This window comes from Podarcis gaigeae, assembly GCF_964106915.1.
Source record: "Podarcis gaigeae genome assembly, chromosome: 8".
In the NCBI taxonomy this organism is placed as follows: Eukaryota; Metazoa; Chordata; class Lepidosauria; order Squamata; family Lacertidae; genus Podarcis; species Podarcis gaigeae.
Window position 1 is genome coordinate 83773593 of NC_139684.1, and position 22063 is coordinate 83795655.

Consider the following 22063-nt stretch of genomic DNA (forward strand, 5'->3'; position numbering starts at 1 on the left):
TGACCTACTTCTGCTTCCCAGTCCCACGCTGAGGAAGATGTTAATGCCGGGGCTGGCGAGAAACCTTGTGATAAGCGATTTGGACCCGCTGCTGTGTCCAGATTGCAAAGGTCCCCTGCGGCACTAAATCAAAGCCCTCTCTTGATGAAAACAGGTCTCTCTCTCTCTCTCTCGCTCTCGTTCTCTCGCTCTCCACTCCACCTCCCAGTCACTTTTTGTTTTTCAAAAAGATGCCAGAACAGAAGGACCCAAAGGGAGAGACGTCCTTCTGTCTGGCGATCCAGGCATGTGCAAAGGTGTGTGTGCATGTGCGCATGTGTGCACACTCACATAACACACACACACACACAAACACACCCAGATTGTGCTTTTCACGCGGAAATTCCATCTGGCACCTCCATCTCCTCAAATTAACATGCAGCATGCAAATCACTGGTGTTTGAGTGTGTTGCATTACTCTGGTGCATGCACCATCAGGGTGAATGGGCTCGGTGAGACTTGTGCAGGGGGGAAATTCTGGAGGGTAGGGCACAGTATGAGTGAGGTCTGTGTGCTTCTATCTCTGCCACCCTTAAAGGTAAAGGTAAAGGGACCCCTGACCATTAGGTTCAGTCGTGGCCGACTCTGGGGTTGTGGAGCTCATCTCGCTTTATTGGCCGAGGGAGCCAGCGTTCAGCTTCCGGGTCATGTGGCCAGCATGACTAAGCCACTTCTGGCGAACCAGAGCAGCGCACGGAAATGCCGTTTACCTTCATGCCAGAGTGGTACCTATTTATCTACTTGCACTGTGACATGCTTTTGAACTGCTAGGTTGGCAGGAGCAGGGACCGAGCAATGGGAGCTCACGCCGTCACGGGGATTCGAACCGCCAACCTTCTGATCGGCAAGTCCTAGGCTCTGTGGTTTAACCCGCATCCCTCTGCCACCCTTGTTGTTGTTGTTGTTTAGTCGTTTAGTCGTGTCTTGACTCTTCGTGACCCCATGGACCAGAGCACGCCAGGCACTCCTGTCTTCCACTGCCTCCCGCAGTTTGGTCAAACTCTTGCTGGTAGCTTCGAGAACACTGTCCCACCATCTCGTCCTCTGTCGTCCCCTTCTCCTTGTGCCCTCCATCTTTCCCAACATTCTAGGGAGTCTTCTCTTCTCATGAGGTGGCCAAAGTATTGGAGCCTCAGCTTCAGGATCTGTTCTTCCAGTGAGCACTGAGGGCTGATTTCCTTCAGAATGGACAGGTTTGATCTTCTTGCAGTCCATGGGACTCTCGAGAGTCTCCTCCAGCACCAGAATTCAAAAGCATCAATTATTCGGTGATCAGCCTTCTTTATGGTCCAGCTCTCACTTCCATACATCACTACTGGGAAAACCATAGCTTTAACTATATGGACCTTTGTCAGCAAGGTGATGTCTCTGCTTTTTAAGATGCTGGGTTAATTCTGGGTTAAGAAATGTCTATTTCCGTAAATAAACAGTGCAAAGAAATGTCAGCGGTTTTGCACATATTTCTATCAATGTGCCCAGTGTGAACTCCTTACTCCATACCTTTCATATATCGAAGGGATTCAGTTTGGGTTTCTTTTCTATGGCATTTTATGGGAAGAAACGAAGTGGCGGCAGTAGGTGGAGAGCTATTTTAACTATGAGTCGGTGGGCTTTCGGCTCCCCGGCCGGGCATAGCTGTTCCGCTTTGAACAGTTACCTACCAGGCAGAATGCCAACATTTGTCTTCCTGCTAGGCCTGGGCAGGGGCAAAAATGGCTGGGTAATTTTGGCAGCTTTGAGGACTAGTTTGGTTATCATTTTTTTTAAAATAATATTTATTAAGTTTTTACAAGAAGAAGTTTAAAAAACAAAAACACACAAACAGACAAAAAGACAAAAACCAAAATTTAAAAAGAAAAAATTAAAAAATCACTCTTTCAAATATCGTACCACTCATTAACTTATTTTCATGACTTCCTCACACCTCCCTTTTTTGTATTCCATTTACAAATTTGTTCAGCAAATTCATACCCTCTTATTTTACCCTTAGTCATTTTTCCTCACATATTGTAACTTCTAATCATATTGCTAGAACCACTTCATTTCATTCCAACATCATTCACATTCAAAAATTTTACAATGTTTCTGTAGATAAATTTTAAATTTCTTCCAGTCTTCTTCCACCGACTCTTCTCCCTGGTCTCGGATTCTGCCAGTCATTTCCGCCATCTCCATATACTCCATTACTTGCATCTGCCATTCTTCCAGAGTGGGTACATCTTGTGTCTCCAAGAGGACTAGTTTGGTTATCAACTCCACTGCTTAGGGTGCCTCGTTTCTCTGCAGAATATAACAAACCCTAAGGGAAGGGAGTTGAAAAACGCGAAGAAACTCTAAATTCTAGGCTTTTAGAAGACACTGTCTCTAGGACAGTATAAGAGCTGTTTGACAGTGGAATAGTCCCCCTTAAGAGATGGTGGACCTTGGAGGTTTTTAAGCAGAGGTTGGATGGACATCTGTCATGTACGCTTGAGATGCTTGCATTGCAGGAGGTTAACAACAACAGCAACAGTGTCCTTCAGCTCTCTATATTGGACAAACAGGCCAAACCTTATGCCAAAGAATAAACGGACATAAATCTGACATCAGGAATCACAAGACAGAGAAACCAGTAGGAGAACACTTCAATCTCCCAGGACATTCTATACAAGATCTCAAAGTAACTGTTCTATTACAAAGGAATTTCAGAAATAGACTGGAAAGAGAAGCTGCTGAATTGCAACTTATTACCAAACTTAAAACCATGGAGAGACCTGGTCTGAACAAAGACCTTGGATTCTTATCTCATTATACAGGACAAAGCCATTTTTCACCTTCTCACCCCTTGCTTTTTCCTGTAAGACCTATTGCAGTCGTTAAGAGTCGTCAACAGGCTCATCACAGCTATCTGCCAATCACCCATTCCCACCACCCTTCTGAGTGATACCCCTCCCCACCTTCTCACTATATAGAAGGGCCTGGTGACTTCTGTTTCAGTGTATCTGAAGAAGTGTGCATGCACACGAAAGCTCATACCAAGAACTAACTTAGTTGGTCTTTAAGGTGCTACTGGAAGGAATTTTTAAATTTTGTTTTAGCAACACTAATAACACATTAAAACCTTCCTTACAAATTGCGGGACAAGGACAACTGTGACTTCAAGGAGGAATGGGAACTTTTTACAAATTATCTAAAAAGACAAGAAAATGAATTGGACTCCTTGGCAGGTTTCGAATAAACATACACAAATTTATTGATTGACAACACGATGGAGAGATATGTAAGGATATGTACAATTTTGTAATATGCAGAGGAAATATGTGAGGAGAAATCAGGGAGAGGAGCTGAGGGTACTCCTTGTGGGGGGGGAAGGGGGGGAATAATGTATGTGATTATATGGTTTGATAATTTGTTATGTGGAGATTGATCAATTTTTTTTTTTTTTAAAGTTTCCTGATAAAAGGCTGACTTCAGATATAAAAGGAAAGTCAGTTTATCTCTTTGACATTTGATGGGAGGGCGTTCCACAGGGCTGGCGCCACCACCGAGAGGGTCCTCAGCCTGGTTCCCCGTAATCTCACTTCTTGCAGGGAGTGAACCGCCAGAAGGTCCTCGGCGCTGGACCTCAGTGTCTGGGCTGGATGATGGGAGTGAAGATGCTCCTTCAGGTATACTGGACTGAGGCTGTATTGGGCTTTGAAGGTCAGCACCAACACTTTGAATTGTGCTTGGAAACATACTGGGAGCCAATGTTGATCTTTCAGGACTGAAGTTATCTGGTCCTGACGGTCGCTCCCAGTCCCCAGTCTAGCTGCCGCATTCTGGATTAGTTGCAGTTTCCGGGTCACCTTCAAAGGGAGCCCCACGAAAGCGAGAGGAAGAGTAAGAGGCCAACCAAAACAAAAAGTCTATAAGGATTGGAGAATCTTTAAAGAATATTTAGGAAACTATGGAATAAAAGGAAACATCTTGGCCGAATTAGACTGATCCCTGTATTGTATAAATATAAGTTTGTAGGGAGGTAAAAAGAAATTATATAAGAAATATGTTACTGTGTGGTATAAAGTAATAGATAGACAAAGTACAGTGAGATTAATTGGAAGTCAGTTTTAAATTTCTTTTCTATAAATTTTATAATTGTGTTCAATACCAGGAGTATATATGATGATAATTATATTAATCTTCTTATATCTTATAGTGTGGTGGTTTGTTTCATTTTTCTGTTATTTGTTTCTTTGATTGTATGTTTGTTTACTTGTATGTACAGTGGTACCTCGGGTTAAGTACTTAATTCGTTCTGGAGGTCAGTTCTTAACCTGAAACTGTTCTTAACCTGAAGCACCACTTTAGCTAATGGGGCCTCCTGCTGCTGCTGTGCCGCCGCAGCATGATTTCTGTTCTTATCCTGAAGCAAAGTTCTTAACCTGAAGCACTATTTCTGGGTTAGCAGAGTGTGTAACCTGAAGCATATGTAACCTAAAGCGTATGTAACTGGAAGCGTATGTAACCCGAGGTACCACTGTACGTCTATTTTTCATAAATGTATTTATTTTAAATTAATAAAGATATATATTTTTAAAAAGGTAGCCCCACGTAGACCACACTGCAGCAGTCCAAGTGGGTGATAACCAGAGCATGTACCACCCTGGTGAGACAGTGCACAGGCAGGCAGGCTGGACTAGATGACCCTTGGCGCCCCTCCAACTTTCCAGATCTGTGTTTCCGTGATCGCAGACGTAGCTGCCGCCGATTGCCAGCCCTAGACACCTGGCTGGAGGCAGCGGGGACGAAAGCTCAGATGAGATGGCAGGAGTGGATTTCGGTCCATGCTGGACCAGACTGCTGTGGTGTCTGCTGATGTGCTTTTGTGAGTTTGGGGAAATGCATTAGGTTCTTAGCAAAGACGCAATCAGCCTGTGGCGATGCTTTGCTTAATAATAGCTACAGGGAATAGGTCACCTGTACTGGTTACCTTTTTTAAAAAATAAAAAATTGCATTTTATTTATTTGTTAACATTCTTATATTACATCGGTAAACGTTGTCATATTACATTCCAGGACTTACTATAATATAATTCCCAACATGTATACAAAAATTATATACAAATTTTATATACCTAGAAAGAAAATGAAACAAAAAAAGAAAGAACAAAGGGGGGGGGAAACAATCCCCCCCAAATAATATACATACCAACACACTAGACTGCCTGTCTTTCCTGTTGTATATTCCTTTTTTTACAAATGAATGTACTCTTATTATTGTATATTTCTTTACATATTATCTAAGACATTCCTATATCAATATGTGCTCTTGGTCTTATTTCTCAACTCAGTCTCACTCCAACGTCAACCAAATACAGCATTTACTGTATTTTTGAATGTATATCTATCCCACTTTTCCGTAAATTTTTGTTTTGAATTGCCTCTCAGGGTGTTTGTCAATTGCGCCATTTCAGCAAATTCTTGTCGCTTGTAATGCCAGTCCGTTATTGTCGGGGCTTCTTGTTCCTTCCACCCCTTTGCCACCAAATTCCCTTTGCCAGCTGCATCCTCCTACCCCTTTAGCAGACTTTGTGTTGCCATGCTAGAAGCCGGTCCAGGTCGAATTCTATGCAATACGCCTGTCTCCCGCGATGACGTGCCCTGCCTGGAAAGTTGGCACGGGTTCCCTTTCTTTCTTTCTTTCTTTCTTTCTTTCTTTCTTTCTTTCTTTTTTTTGGAATAATATTTATTAAAGTTTTGAAAGTTACAGAAAGGAAAAAGAAAAAGAGTTAAACAGAACAAAACCATACAATACAATACAAAAACAAAAATATTACATATACATGACAAAAATAAAAGAAAAAGAATTAAAAAAAAAGAAAAAAGAAACACAACCTATACTTTCAATGTTATTAACTTTCTTTTGCTTGTTTCAGCGACCTCCTCACACCTCCCTTTTTTTGTATTCCACTTCGATTAATTGTTTCAGCAAATCCTTTCCATCTTCCTCAAACTTCTGTCCTATCATTTAACTTAACAAATTCTAACATTATTTTTTCCTTTAATCCAATTACAATCTATTATACTTAATTCTTTATAACATTTCTGCTAAAGCCATGAAACTTCATTCCAACATCTTTCTAACATTCCTTAATTTTACAATATTTCTGTAGATAATCTTTAAATTTCTTCCAATCTTCTTCCACCGACTCTTCTCCCTGGTTTCGGATTCTGCCAGTCATTTCCGCCAATTCCATATAGTCCATTACTTTCATCTGCCATCCTTCCAGGGTGGGTAGATCTTGTGTCTTCCAGTACTTTGCAATCAGTATTCTTGCTGCTGTTGTCGCATACATAAAAAAAAAGTTCTATCCTTCTTTGGCACCAATTGGCTGACCATGCCCAGGAGAAAGGCCGCATGGGCTCCCTTTCTTCTTGTGGCCAGAGACTGTCCCGGCTCTCGTCCGCCCTGGGATTCAGATGATGCTTCCTGACGCCTTGTTTCTGTTCCTTCTCTTGCAGAGGATGGCGAGTACTTCCTCAAGGTCCTGATCCCCAGCTATGCCGCCGGATCCATCATTGGCAAAGGAGGCCAAACGATTGTCCAACTGCAGAAAGAAACCGGAGCCACTATCAAGCTCTCAAAATCTAAGGACTTCTATCCAGGTGAGCGCGGGCGGCTGGGAGGGTCAACAAGGTGAAAGGAATTCTCTGTACGTTTGCCAACGTTGGTGGTTCATACGGTGTACATTCCTGGTGTCCCCAAACCAGGGACGGGGCAAAGCTTCTTCATACGTGTCTGTATGCAGATACAGCGTGGTATAGCGGTTAGAGCGTTAGACTAGGATCTGGAAGAGCAGGATTTGAATCCGCACCCGGCCATGAAGGTCACCTCTTGGCCTAACCTACCTCACAGGGTTGTTTGTAGGGGTTAAATGCGGAGGGGGAGAACCATGGAGGTCGCCTTGAGCTCCTGGCAAAAGACGACGGGATACAGAAGCAGGGAATAAATTTCAAAAACGTCGCTTCCGCACTGCTGTATTGTTTTTAACACTTGATTGAGAGCCGCCCAGAGTGGCTGGGGAAACTCAGCCAGATGGGCGGGATGTAAAAAAAAAAATATTATTATTATTATTATTATTGGCAGCCGAATGTATGAACTCAGTCCCCTGAAGAAAGTTGAGTCTTGGGGATATTGAGAGGAGATGCGATAGCCGTCTTCAAATATCTTGAAGGGCTGTCACAAGGCAGATTGAGCAAGCTTGTTTTCTCCTGCTCCGGAGGGTAGGACTCGAACCCATGGCTTCGTGTTACAAGAAAGGAGATTCTGACTAAACACCTGGAAGAGCTTTCTGGCAGTAAGAGCTGTTTGACGGGGGAACGGTCTCCCACGAGAGGTTGTGGACTCTCCTACCTTAGAAGTTTTTAAGCAGAGGTTGGACGGCCATCTGTCATGGATGCTATAGTTGAGATTCCTGCATCACAGCGGGTTGGACTAGATGATCCTTTGGGTACCTTCCAACAATTCTACGATTCGATGATAGCATTCCTGTGTGCACAACTGTCACTCGAGGGTGCAGTTGTCAAGTGAAGAACATGCATGTGTGAACCAGCTTCGGAGAGAGTTTCATTTGGGGAGGGAAGTGTTGTTTTTTGTGGGGCCTCTCCGACAAGGAAGCTTATAGATGGGCATTAAACCGTAAGACTTTGGTGTGGTTTGATTTGTGGACACAATGGTCCGGCTCAAGTTGTTTGAAAGAGCTCCTCTCCTTCCCTCAACTTGCCGTCTCTCTTCCCCTCAGGCCTCCACATTCTCTGCCTATCATTCCCTTGGGTCTCTTCTTCTTGGTCTTCTAGCCACCGCCAGCCTAACACCTTCCAGACATTTTGGACAACTCCCTTCGCCTCTGACTGTTCGTCTCATTGACTGGCTGGCTGGCTAGAGCTGCCGGGAGTTATAGTTCCAAACATCTGGAAGGCAAGAAGCTGGCCTGCTCTGTAGCCACCCCGGCTTTCAGATACCCCAAATCTGAGCTCCTCCTTTCTTGAGCTGCTGATTCAACTACAGGCCAACTCAAGACTTTTTAGGGGCCCTGTATGTGGGTCCTCCACCTCACCACCGGCCACACCTTCCCAGAAAGTTGTTGTTGTTTAGTCGTCTATTCATATCCGACTCTTCGTGACCCCCTGGACCAGAGCACGCCAGGCACTCCTGTCTTCCACTGCCTCCCGCAGTTTGGTCAAACTCATGCTGGTAGCTTCGACAACACTGCCCAACCATCTCGTCCTCTGCTGTCCCCTTCTCCTTGTGCCCTCCATCTTTCCCAACATCAGGGTCTTCTCCAGGGAGTCTTCTCTTCTCATGAGGTGGCCAAAGTCTTGGAGCCTCAGCTTCAGGATCTGTCCTTCCAGTGAGCACTCAGGGCTGATTTCCTTCAGAATAGAGAGGTTTGATCTTCTTGCAGTCCATGGGACTCTCAAGAGTCTCCTCCAGCACCAGAATTCAAAAGCATCCATTCTTCAGCGATCAGCCTTCTTGATGGTCCAGCTCTCACTTCCATACATCACTACTGGGAAAACCGTAGCTTTTACTATACGGACCTTTGTCGGCAAGGTGACGTCTCTGCTTTTTTTTTTGCTCCCCCCTCCCCTGAAAGTGAACTACTTAAATTATGATTGCTCTTTTCGCTGCAAGCGTGTAAGGGGGGGGGGGCGACCGGCAAAGCACCCCCCCACCCCAATGGCAGGGGTCAGGCCGTTGAAGACCCCAGGCACCCCGCAGTTGCTGACGCTGCCCATCTTCGCCACGGAGTGCCCAGGCTTGCCCCCCCCCATCTCCCTATAATCCCAAGCTGTGATTGAAGGGCAGACAAAGCCCTGACAGGACAGCCCCTGGCTAAGCTGCTTTCCCTCCGCATCCTCCACTCTTTATTGCCGGATTATGGGATGGGCTGGCAAATCCTCGCCAGTGTAAAAAACGATGGAGGGGTGTCGTGGCGACAGGGGAGAGGGAGAGAGAGAAGGCCTCCGCTCTTGTTGCCTTGGTAACATGGAGCAGGTGCCTTGTTTGTTTGCAGCTTCCGGGAAGGACCCCCCCTTCCCCTTCGAGGGAAAGGAAACCCTTTGTATTTGATGAGGTCTGGCCAGGGTGGAGATGCATCCGAAACACAGCCCTCCTGCATTCTTGAAAGCTGAAAGAGCTGCGGATTCTGGCCCGCCGAGGGCGGTTTAGGCTCCATGCGCAAATTCCCACCTCTGGGCTCTCCGCACGCAGTCGCGCTGCAAGTTGGGACGGCCTTTGCTCCGCCAAGACTGTCTTCCGAGTGCAAGTGTGGTGTACTGGTTGGGATGTTGTGCCAGTACCCCGTGAGACCTGGGTTCAAATCCTCCCTGGGCCACGAAGCTCCCTGGGAGAGACCTTAAGGGCTGATCAATGCCTCTCAGCCTAGCCTACCTTTTAGTGTATTTTTGGTCTTTGTTGGAAGCCGCCCAAAGTGGCTGGGGAAACCCAGCCAGATGGGCAGGGTACAAATAATAAATTATTATTATTATTATTGCCTCACACAGTGACGTGGGTGGCGCTGTGGGTTAAACCACAAAGTCTAGGACTTACCGATCAGAAGGTCGGCGGTTCGAATCCCCGCGACGGGGTGAGCTCCCGTTGCTTGGTCCCAGCTCCTGCCAACCTAACAGTTCGAAAGCACCTCAAAGTACAAGTAGATAAATAGGTACCACTCCAGCAGGAAGGTAAACGGCGTTTCTGTGCGCTGCTCTGCTTTGCCAGAAGCAGCTTAGTCATGCTGGCCATATGACCCAGAAGTTGTACGCCAGCTCCCTCAGCCAATAAAGTGAGATGAGCGCCGCAACCCCAGAGTCGGTCACGACTGGACCTAATGGTCAGGGGTCCCTTTACCTTTACCTATTACCTCACACGGTTGTTGTGGGGATTCAGCGGGAAGGGGGAGAACCATGTATAGCCCGCCTGGAGCTCCTCAGAGAAAAAGTCGGGGTATAAATACATCTTTCTCATCTCAGGAGACAACAAAGGAGTGCTCTTTTGTGAGCGAAGTCAAACTGCGGGAAGGTTGCAGGGCCTGCTGTGGCTGTAGAGACCGAAACAGGAGAGACATGTTTTGTTGCAGCTGGGGCAGAGGAAGGTGTCCGGTTGTTGTGCTGCTGCAGATGCAGCATGGCGTCTCTTCTCTCTGCCCTCCTCCCAGAGGTCACCTGCAATAAATAAATAAATGCATATCTCTTTTCTTCATGCACACATGTTGAAAACCCAGGTCAGCGATCAAAGGCTTGCAGCTCGATTCTGTATGTTTGTTTGTGTGCATGCATGCGCCAGCCTAAGTGGTGTTGGTGCAACTTTGTGGTATTGTTATTATAATACCCTGAGCGACTGGCTGGGTTTGCCCTAGCCAAAACAACTACTTAAGGCAGCGGTTCTCAATTAGCTACCGTATTTTTTGCTCTATAAGACTCACTTTTTCCCTCCTAAAAAGTAAGGGGAAATGTGTGTGCGTCTTATGGAGCGATTGCAGGCTGCGCAGCTATCCCAGAAGCCAGAACGGCAAGAGGGATCGCTGCTTTCACTGCGCAGAGATCCCCCTTGCTGTTCTGGCTTCTGAGATTCAGAGTTTTTTTTTTTTCTTGTTTTCCTCCTCCAAAAACTAGGCGCGTCTTGGGGTCTGGTGCGTCTTGTAGAGTGAAAAATACAGTAATTACTGAGGACTCCCTATTTTTCAAAAGCCAAGCTACGGAAAAGGAACAGGAAACTCAGCCTGGGCTGGCCAGCTAGGGAAGCAGATTCAATAGCAGGAAACACTCCTTCTGATAAGCCGGCCAGAGGAACGCAGGCATGGCCTTTACGCTGCAGCCACAATGTGCGTTTGCCTAGATTTATCCAGATTTGGGAGCTGCTGTCTGATTCCCTCCCCCACCCCCAGGCTCAAAGAGGGTCAGGAAAGGAACGAAGCGCCCAACAGGAAGGGGAGCAGGAGGCGAAGGGGCAGTTTCGGAACGGGGAAGGCCTTTAAAAGGCAGAGGAACAAGCAGCAGGGCTAACTGACGGAAAATTCGGGAGAAATGCTGGATGTAAATTTGTCCTTGAGGGGGATGCCCGAGGGCACCCAGAGCAGGCGGGCTAGGAAGACCTCTCAAGTTCCTAGCCCACAAAGAGGTGAAGGAGCTCATCCACCTGCACGTAACAAGGGGCAAACGTCAGGTTACACTAAACGCACTTTTCAGAAAAGCAAGCTGGCTGCTTGCGTTTTATTTTGTTTTTGTTTTTTTAAAAGATTTTTATTAGGGTTTCAACAGATTTTATCATAACAAACAAAACAAAACAAAACAACACAATAACAGACAATAAACAATATGACACATAAAAATCAAACAAAAATATATAAGTTCAATTCTTAATTTCATATACCTTACTTTCCCGACTCCCTCACACCTCCCTTTTCTGTATTCCAATTTCCAAATTAGTTTCAGCAAACTCTTCCATTATTTTAACTGATCTTAATGTTACTTAATTTCTTTTAAATTAACCATTGCCGCTGCTAACCACTTATCTTCTAATCCCCATCATTGATTAATTTTGCTGTTTCTTTACTTGTTACTTATACAACATCTTTGCACGTTCCTTTCAATTTTGTCACTAATGCCACACTATCTCTATATCCTGCATCGTTTTAACATTCAAATAGTTTACAATGTTTTTGCAGATAGTCTTTAAATTTCATCCAATCTTCTTCTGTTTGTTCTTCTCCCAAGTCTCGGATTCTGCCAGTCATTTTTGCCAGTTCCATGTAGTCTATCAGTTGCATCTGCCATTCTTCCAAGGTGGGCAAATCTTGTGTCTTCCAGTACTTTGCGATGAGTATTCTTGCTGCTGTTGTTGCATACATAAAAAAGGTTCTATCCTTCTTTAACACCATCTGGCCAACAATGCCCAAAAGATGCTTGCGTTTTATTTTGAAGGGAAAGCAGCCGTGTGGGCCCCGATCCAGACTGTGCTCCAAGCAGCTGGAGGGACTTTCTTCAGGAAACTTGCACGAGTCCTTTGCCCGGATTTTGGCTCTGTGGACCTGCGTAGTGGCCAGTTTAAGCGAGCTTTGAAAATACCACGTTTAAGGGAAAGCATAGTTTGGTCTTAAATCACTTGGGCACATCAAAAATCTGATAAGGCATGTGGGGCGGCTATGGGAAAAAACATCTCTCTTCCAGTTCCTGGTCATTCAGAGGCCATTTTTACTCACCATAAGCGAGTGATTTTTTTGCAAGCTTGTCCTAGGAATACAGGATTGCTTTATACCAGGGGCCAGAAAACTTTTTCAGCAGGGGGCCGGTCCACTGTCCCTCAGACCTTGTTGGGGGCTGGAGTATATTTTGAAAAAAAATATGAACAAATGCCTATGCCCCACAAATAACCCGGAGATCAAAACACACTGATTCCCGGACTGTCCGCAGGCCAGATTGAGAAGGCAATTGGACTGGATCCGGCCCCCAGGTCTTAGTTTGCCTACCCATGCTTTATACAGTAATGACAATTATTTGACTTGTTTTTCGCTTTCTGGATCTCTGTGCAATGGACAAGGAGAAGGAGAGAGGGCTGTGAATGAGTCAGAATTTGTTCTCCCACACGTAGAGACCCTTAACTTCTGCGTCACACTGGTCCTGGTGCCATGGCTGTGGCTCAGGTCAAACAATTAAGCCCCAACAAATCCTACCTTCCAGGCAGCGGCGTAACTGGTCGCTCGGGTGCCCGGTGCTGTGCGCATATTCTGCAGCTGGGGGCGGAGCAAGCCATCCATGGGGGTGGGGCAAGCTGCCCATGGGGCGGAGCTAGCCAAGGCAGGATGTGCTGCGGGGAACCTCTCTGCAGCCTCCCCCTCAGCTGTAGGGCGGCTGAGGCGGTGGGCAGGCGCAAGCCCCACGCTGTTCGAAAAAGCAGCATGGAGCTTGCAGGCAGTGTGCCCGTCGCCTCCCCTCAGGAGAGACACATGGCTCAGGCACGCTGCAGGCCCCGCGGTGTGGCACTTAGTGCCCCCCGCCTCACCTAGCTCCCAGTGGCATAGGAAGGGGAGTGTGGTGCATGCGGGAGTTATTTTTTCAAAAAAAAAAAAAAAGTGTCTTGAGTCCAATTTTTAAAATTTGTCCTTGTCCCACATGGATGGCTTGCTCCGTCCCACAGTTGTCCTTGTCCCACAATTTGTATGTCAATTTAGCCAACTCTGCGTAGCTCATCAATTCTTTCTTTCGTTGGGACATCAAGCAGTTTTCATCTCACATTTCCCTCCCCTTTCCGTAATGCAGGATGTTGAATTTTATTTTTTTTTATTTTTTTGAGAGAGAAAAAGCGGGTTTGTTGTGCAAAAGCACCAACTCCACAAATCGTGCGGCAAAAAATTGCCGGGGTGTGAGTGAATCCGAATGAAGTTTGGAAGCGGCTCACCTGCCGCACGCTGGGGAAAGTTTTGGGATGTTCTTGGGTCCACACAGCTGCGGGAGGCACAACATTCCTGCCAGGAGTACCATGGCAGCCCAACTTGGCCCTGCAGGGTGGTGTGGGGGGGGGGGAAACCCCCTTCTGCCTCCCCTCCCCCTAATTTAGCCCAATTCCGGCAGCTGTCTGGGTTATCCAAAGGGGTCTTGTGTGCTTTCATAGCTTAGATCCCTGTTCTATTTCTCTCTCCCTCTCAGAGGCTAAGAATGTGCCAGGTTCCCTCCACACCCCTTCCTATTTATCCAGTGCTGACTAACCCTTGGCTGGGCCAGTCCTATTGTTCCCGGGAAAGTGCAGCCCTTGTTGTTGGTAGCTTTTGTGGGATGGTGGAGAAGGCAGGGGGCAGGCAGTGGGTCCTTGGGCTCACCTCTGCAGAGGACCGGTCCAGGTAGATAATGTGCCCCCCTTTTTTTTACCCTGGGGATAACTCATAGCTGTCAACATTCCCTTTTTTTTGCGGGAAATTCCCTTATTCCAGCGCCGTTTCCCGCTGCTTCCTGCTGCTAACCTGGATTGTTAGATATCCCGTAGACTGTCCCCGGGACAGGTGAGGCTGCTGATCCCTTATTTTCAAATCTGAAAGTTGGTAGCTATGGGATAACTGAAGTCTTATAAATAAGTATATAAATAATTTTCACAAAAGTTATGCTGACAAACACCGTATTTTTCGCTCTATAAGACACACCAGACCACAAGACGCACCTAGTTTTTGGAGGAGGAAAACAAGAAAAAAGAAATTCTGAATCTCAGAAGCCAGAACAGCAAGAGGGATTGCTGTGCAGTGAAAGCCGCAATCCCTCTTGCTGTTCTGGCTTCTGGGATAGCTGCGCAGCCTGCATTCGCTCCATAAGACGCACACACATTTCCCCTTACTTTTTAGGAGGGAAAAAGTGAGTCTTATAGAGCAAAAAATACAGTAATTTTATTTCGAGGCTTGAACCATATCTGCATATAAAGACAAAATGGAAAATACAGTAGTACCTCTGGTTACATACTTAATTTGTTCTGGAGGTCCATTCTTAACCTGAAACTGTTCTTAACCTAAAGCACCACTTTAGCTAATGGGGCCTTCCTGCTGCTGCCACGCTGCCGGAGGACAATTTCTGTTTTCATCCTGAAGCAAAGTTCTTAACCTGAGGTACTATTTCTGGGTTAGCAGTGTCTGTAACCTGAAGCATATGTAACCCGAGGTACCACTATAGATAAATATGCTAACCGAGGCCCCCTTTGGAATCAGAGGTCCGGGCCAAGTGGCCCATATGGCCCCCCCTCTGTCTGGGCCTGCTGCTCTGTGGTCACCCATGTTGAGCTCATAGCTGTCAACCTTTCCTTTTTTTTGTGGGAAATCCCCTTATTCCAGCTCCGTTTCCCGCTGCTCTCCTGGATTGTTAGATATCCCGTTGTCTGTCCCTGGGACAGGTGAGGCTGCTGATCCCTTATTTTCGAGGCTGAAAGTTGACAGCTATGGTTGAGCTGCTTATAAGAAAGCGAAAGAGGAGCCCTGCTCCTTCAGCATCCTGGCCGGCTGGCTAGCTGGATGCCTCCTGGAAGATCACAAGAAAAGGTGAACAGCAGCCACACACACACACACACACCCTCCGTTTCTCTGTTCCCAGCATTACAAGTCCTCCGAGGTAGACTGCCCCTGAACTCGGAGGCTCCATTTCCTTTAACGCAGCTACTGGCGTTCAGGAACGCGGCTGCCAACAAACAGCCGCGTCGGAAGCAAGTTGAGGGGAAGAACATCCAGGTGAAAGTTGGAAACATGAGTCACGCGTATGGATTTAAAACAGGCGCTTAGTTGAAAGGAAGTGGCGGTTGTGTGTGTGTGTGATCCGCTGTTTGTTAGCCTGAATGGATGGCTAAAGTATGCTGAACATGCGAGGGGGGGGGTGTTCCTTCATCAGCCCCAAAGGGGCTGGAGCCATGCAAGACACCTGGGGGCTTTGGAACGACCGACATCTTCTTTGAAATGTGTTTTCTGAAGATAATGCTGTGTGCATTGGAAGGAATTGGGGCCAGACAAATTCATGGAAGATAAGGGATCAATGGCTACTAAGGTTGTTGTTGTTGTTGTTGTTTAGTCATTTAGTCGTGTCCGACTCTTCGTGACCCCCTGGGCCAGAGCACGCCAGGCACTCCTGTCTTCCACTGCCTCCCACAGTTTGGTCAAACTCATGCTGGTAGCTTCAAGAACACTGTCCCACCATCTCGTCCTCTGCCGTCCCCTTCTCCTTGTGCCCCCCATCTTTCCCAACATCAGGGTTTTTTCCAGGGAGTCTTCTCTTCTCATGAGCTGGCCAAAGTCTTGGAGCCTCAGCTTCAGGATCTGTCCTTCCAGTGAGCACTCAGGGCTGATTTCCTTCAGAATGGATAGGTTTGATCTTCTTGCAGTCCGTGGGACTCTCAAGAGTCTCCTCCAGCACCAGAATTCAAAAGCATAAATTCTTCAGTGATCAGCCTTCTTTATTATGGTCCAGCTCTCACTTCCATACATCACTACTGGGAAAACCATGGCTTTTACTGTACAAACCTTTGTTGGCAAGGTGATGTCTCTACTTTTTAATATGCTGTCTAGGGTTACCAGTTTTTTTTCAATGAATCCGGGGACACTTTTAAACTTCCTACTAAATAGATGGATTTTGTCAGGGGAACTGACTTGTAAATCCAGGTACTGACCACAGTTGGGGAGAGCTCTGCTCTTCCACTCGTGTCAGATTCCTGCCTTGCAGCGGGTTGGACTAGAAATAATAATAATAATAATAATAATAATAATAATTTTATATATACCCCGCCCTCCCCAGCCAAGACCGGGCTCAGGGCGGCTAACACCAAATATAAAACAATTGATTGAAATACAGCTTAAAGAATAAGATTAAAATACAACATTAAAACATTAAAATGCAACCTCATTTCAGTGGAAACGCAATCAAAAACTTTTTTGGGGATGAAAACGTCAAGTCTTCACCAAGGCCAACTATCCAGACTGGTCCTACATGGGCCAGAAAAAGCCAGGGAAGTCTCCAAAGAGGAGTTCCATCACAGAAGGAAAAAGGAAAGAGGGGGAGGGGATCAAGTTGATTCCAAGCCAAAGGCCAGGCGGAACAGCTCTGTCTTACAGGCCCTGCGGAAAGAAATCAGATCCTGCAGGGCCCTGGTCTCATGAGACAGAGCGTTTCACCAGACCGGGGCCAGTGTTGAAAAGACCCTGGCTCTGGTTGAGGCTAATCTGACTTCCTTAGGGCCCTGGACCTCTAGGGTGTTGCTATTTATAGACCTTAAGGTCCTCCGTGGGGCATATCGGGAGAGGTGGTCCCGTAGGTTCGTGGGTCCTAGGCCATGAAGGATGACTCCCTGGGATCCCTTCCAGCTTTACGGTTCTATGATTCTATTTTTAGTAGGCTTCTTGACCATTTGTGATGAAACCCCAGCTGACATGGCGTGTGTGGTTTGTGGTGCTTGCAACATTGCAAATATTGACTCCTGTAAGCGCTGACTCCTGGTCATTGGAATGAGTTGTGCGCCTTACAGGCGTCAGCCATCCCCATAACTTGATTTTGACGCAAGCCGTTTCGGGCCCTTCAAAGCAGCGGTCTTTTCTTGTTTGTTTGTACTGTAAATACTCAATAAACCATTTCCATTCTTTTATAAAAAGTTTGTTATCTTGGTTTCTTATCCTTCCAGTAAGTTTTGCCAGTTCTGCAAAGTCTGCAAGTTTTTGTATTCATTCTTTCTTTGCTGGGTCTTCTGCTTCTTTTGGGGCAAGTAACATTCTTGCTGCTGCAATACCATACATAAATAAGTTTCTATACATTTTAGGTATATATAATCCCAGCTTTTTTTTTTTTTTACAAAGGTTATTTTAAACATCCTTTTCATTTCATTATATATCATTTCCCAGTAAGCTTTAACCTTACTACAAGACCACCACATATGATAAAAAGAACCTTCTTTCTCTTTACATTTCCAACACTTATTCGATTGAGATTTGTACATTTTTGACAACTTACTCAGTGTTAGATACCGCCGATATATCGCTTTCATACGATTTCCTCTTAGACCGTAACATGCTGTAAATTTTATATCCATATTCCACCATCATCCCCATGCTTCCATATTTGAGGTTTTTGTGTGCATGTGGCAAGGCGAAGGAAAACAGTTTCTGTGAATGGTGGTCTCCATTTCAAATTCTGGTTGAGCTGTGCATTTTGCACCAAACAAGACCCATTGCGGATCAGTGAGCCTACACACCCATTTTGGGGGCGGGGGCACAGCCCATTCATGGCTCAGTTCAAATCTCACCTGAGTTTCAAACTAAGGAAGTCTGTGTCTCTCAGCTCCCTTCTCTGCGGGATGAAAACACTGGCCTTCCTGGCAAGGCTGTTGTGAAGGCAGCCCGGCAAACGTATAGATGGGATGCGTACAGAATGCTTGGCTACGTGGACCTTTATGTTGGACTCACCATATCATCCTCATTAGGAATCGTGTGATCCTTTGATGAATATATTAATTCTTGTTGTCGTTTAGTCGTGTCTGACTCTTCGTGACCCCATGGACCAGAGCACACCAGGCACTCCTGTCTTCCACTGCCTCCTGCAGTTTGGTCAAACTCATGCTGGTAGCTTCGAGAACACTGTCCCACCATCTCGTCCTCTGTTGTCCCCTTCTCCTTGTGCCCTCCATCTTTCCCAACATCAGGGTCTTTTCCAGGGAGTCTTCTCTTCTCATGAGGTAGCCAAAGTCTTGGAGCCTCAGCTCCAGTGTAGTGTAGTGGTTAAGAGCGGTAGATTCGTTATCTGGGGAACCGGGTTCGTGTCTCCGCTCCTCCACCTGCAGCTGCTGGGTGACCTTGGGCTAGTCACACTTTGAAGTCTCTCAGCCCCACTCACCTCACAGAGTGTTTGTTGTGGGGGAGGAAGGGAAAGGAGAATGTTAGCCGCTTTGAGACTCCTTCGGGTAGTGATAAAGCGGGATATCAAATCCAAACTCTTCTTCTCTTCTTCTTCTTCTTCTTCAGGATCTGTCCTTCCAGTGAGCACTCAGGGCTGATTTCCCTAAGAATGTATACGTTTGATCTTCTTGCAGTCCATGGGACTCTCAAGAGTCTCCTCCAGCACCATAATTCAAAAGCACCAATTCTTCGGCGACCAGCCTTCTTTATGGTCCAGCTCTCACTTCCATACATCACTACTGGGAAAACCACAGCTTTAATTAATAATAAATAGGAATGCCTAAAACGAGAGGTAGAGACATGGGTGGCGCTGTGGTCTAAACTAAGGTTACCAGATTTTTTTTCAATGAATCCGGGGACACTTTTCAACTTCAATGGATTTTGTATGGGGACTGATTTGTAAACCCGGGGACTGTCCCTGGGAAATGGGGACGTCTGGTAACCTTAGTCTAAACCACAGAGCCTAGGGCTTGCTGATCGGAAGGTCTGCAGTTCAAATCCCCGCCACTGGGTGAGCTCCCGTTGCTTGGTCCCTGCTTCTGCCCACCTAGCAGTTCAAAAGCACATCAAGTGCAAGTAGATAAATAGGTACCACTCCGGTGGGAAGGTAAACAGCGTTACCGTGCGCTGCTCTGGTTCGCCAGAAGCGGCTTAGTCATGCTGGCCACATGACCTGGAAGCTGTCTGCGGACAAACGCCAGCTCCCTCGGCCTATAGAGCGAGATGAGCGCTGCAACCCCAGAGTTGTCTGCGACTGGACTAACGATCAGGGGTACCTTTACCTTTACCCTTAAAACGAGAGGTGCTCAAGTGAACATCTGCCCCACCCCAGAGACTCTGGCTGAGAATGTAATGCCAGATTCCTGCCAATTCCTCGGTGGGTAGGAATCGATTGCCACCAGGGCCGGATTTAGGTTTGATGAGGCCCTAAGCTACTGAAGGTAATGGGGCCCTTTCTATGTCCAGCTGTCCTTTGTCAACAACAAATTGTTGCTGTTTTTTGTGTTGAATATATGCTATACAGTGGTACCTCGGGATGCGAACGGGATCCGTTCCAGAGCCCCGTTCACATCCTGAATAGATTGTAAGATGCGACTGTGCGTTTGCGCATGCGCGGGTCATGTTTCGCCGCTTCCGCACATGCGCATGACGTGATTTTGACTGTCTGCGCAAGCGCAAGCGCCAAAACACGGAAGTAACAAGCTCTGTGACTTCTGGGTCGCCCCAGAGCACAACCCGAAAGTACTTATCCTGAAGCATATTTATCCCGAGGTATGACTGTATGGTAATTTATGGACCTAATAGGTATCTCAAGCCATTTGCACATGCAACCAGTCCATGCAGAATTTAGGCACCCTATATATAGAAAGGAGGAAACCCGTGATATTTTAGGGAGCAGGCTAGTAGGTGGGGTCCCATGACTTACATCATAGGAGCCTACACAACACAAAACACTGTTGCTGTATGTAGGTTTTATTTTATTTGTTTTTTATCTTATATTTTGGAACTGTACATCCAGGTTTTTTTCCTTAAATCTTTTTTTGGGGGGCCCAAGAGAGTGGGGCCCTAAGGTATAGCTTGTTTAGCTTCTACGTAAATCCAGCACTGATTGTACACTCTGCATCTGCTCAGAGATAGCCTTTCTCCTTGGTAACCACCTGGGGTTCAACCCTGGCTTCCTACGCCACCCCTCCCCATCTGAAAAGAAAGCTACTGGGGCTGAAGCCTAGGAGGGCTAGACTTTTTCTGGCTCAGTTTATTTTTGTGTTGTACGCATACCCTCCTTGCTCAACGGAAGCCAGCTTTCCACCCACCCTTCTTATCAGGGGAGGGGACTACGCTTTGATTCTGCAGACAAATTTGGCGTTTCCCATTTGCCCCGTTGCCCAGGTGACGATCTCCCTCCCCCCCCCCACTGAGCGAGCTGCATCCCTCCTTTTTGCAGAGGAGGGGGCTCCTCTGGTCCCTGGGAAGACAGGCCCTTGAGGCCTGCAGCAGCAGCAGCAGCAGCAGATTGCAAGGTGGTGATGATGGGGGAAAGGAGGAGGAGGAGGAGGAGGAGGAGGAGGCTGCTGTGGGTTGCCATGGCAACTGGGTGGCAGAGACGTATTGTTGAGGCAGCAGCTATGGGGAAGGCAGGGAGGAGAAGCAGAAGATGCTGGCTTTGGGATGCTGTGTGTGTGTGTGTGTGTGTGTGTGTGTGTGTGTGTGTGTGTGTGGTGTTGGAGAATGTGAGCACTCAGCCTTCTGGTATCCATGGTGCTGGCACTTGGCCTTTTCAGGTGGCCTAAAATATTCCCTTTTTTTTTTGTTCCTATGTACACACACACACACACACACACACACACACACACACCGTCTGATACTTGCTTGCTCACTGTCTCCCCTCAGTCGATGAGATAAAAGGCAGGCTGCATTTTTATAAATAGCCGTCTAAGGACAGGAGTCCAGTCTTTGCTTTTCACGAATGGCAGCAGCCAGCACAATTTTCTAAGGACCAGCTAGTGGTGGAGATGGGACAGAACAGACTTCTGGTTGCAATCGAGGGGCCACCTCCCAGACCCCTGTTTTTGTGCACTGGGGGCTCCTGGGTACCCCTGGGCTTTTGAACCTGCGATGTGGCCAACTGCGGGAAACCAGAAAGCGGTATCTGAGCACAAGAGGGCTCTGTGGCTTCCGCCAATTTCAGAGGCCTCATACTGTAGAAGCAAGGCATAGCTTCCATGGCTAGTAGCCATCAATAGCCCTCTCCTCCACAAATCTTCCCCAATCCTCTTCCTTGAAAGAATATACGTTTCCCATAATTTTACAGTTACTATCACTTATCATATAACAACAACAACAATTTATTTGGACTATAAATCCCATCAGACCCTGGAGACTATGGGAGTTGTACAGTGGTGCCCCGCAAGACGAATGCCTCGCAAGACGAAAAACCCGCTAGACGAAAGGGTTTTCCGTTTTTCGAGGCGCTTCGCAAGACGAATTTCCCTATATTCTTGCCTCGCAAGACGAAAACGTCTTGCGAGTCTTGCGAGTTTTTTACCTTTTTTCCACCTTTTTCTAAGCCGCTAATAGCCGCTTAGCCGCTAAGCCGCTAATAGCGCTAATCCGCTAAGCTGCTAATAGGGATGCTTCGCAAGACGAAAAAAACGCTAGACGAAGAGACTCGTGGAACGGATTAATTTCGTCTTGCGAGGCACCACTGTATTCCAGAACCTGTGAAGGGCAGCAGGTAGGCAAAGGCCTTTATCCTTTGATGCTCCCACCATCAGTAATGGGCCAGAAGGACCAGGGATCTGACTCACTACACAAAGCACCTTCAAGTGTTCATGTCTTACAATTAATAATAATAATAATAATAATAATAATACCCCGTCCATCTGGCCAGGCCTCCCCAGCCACTCTGGGCGGCTTACAACAGTATATTAAAACACAATAAAACATCAAACATGGATACTTCCCTAAACAGGGCTGCCTTCAGATGCCTTCTAAAAGTCAGATAGTTGTTTATTTCCTTGACATCTGATGGGAGGGCGTTCCACAGGGCGGGTGCCACTACTGAGAAGGCCCTCTGCCTGGTTCCCTATAGCTTGGCTTCT

The 22063-nt window shown here is 46.7% G+C and overlaps 1 protein-coding gene across 3 annotated transcripts in view; it reads left to right on the top strand.

The window, feature by feature from the left end:
- Window positions 1-22063, top strand: part of NOVA2 (NOVA alternative splicing regulator 2) — a 65359-nt gene that overhangs the window by 22802 nt on the left and 20494 nt on the right. For 2 of the 3 annotated variants that reach the window (XM_083753978.1, XM_083753979.1), the window contains exon 2: window positions 6523-6666. In XM_083753978.1, the coding sequence (XP_083610104.1) occupies window positions 6523-6666 (144 nt within the window). Of the gene's footprint in view, window positions 1-6522; window positions 6667-20585; window positions 20744-22063 lie in introns of those variants that run through there. The other variant, XM_083753980.1, reaches the window with a different exon arrangement.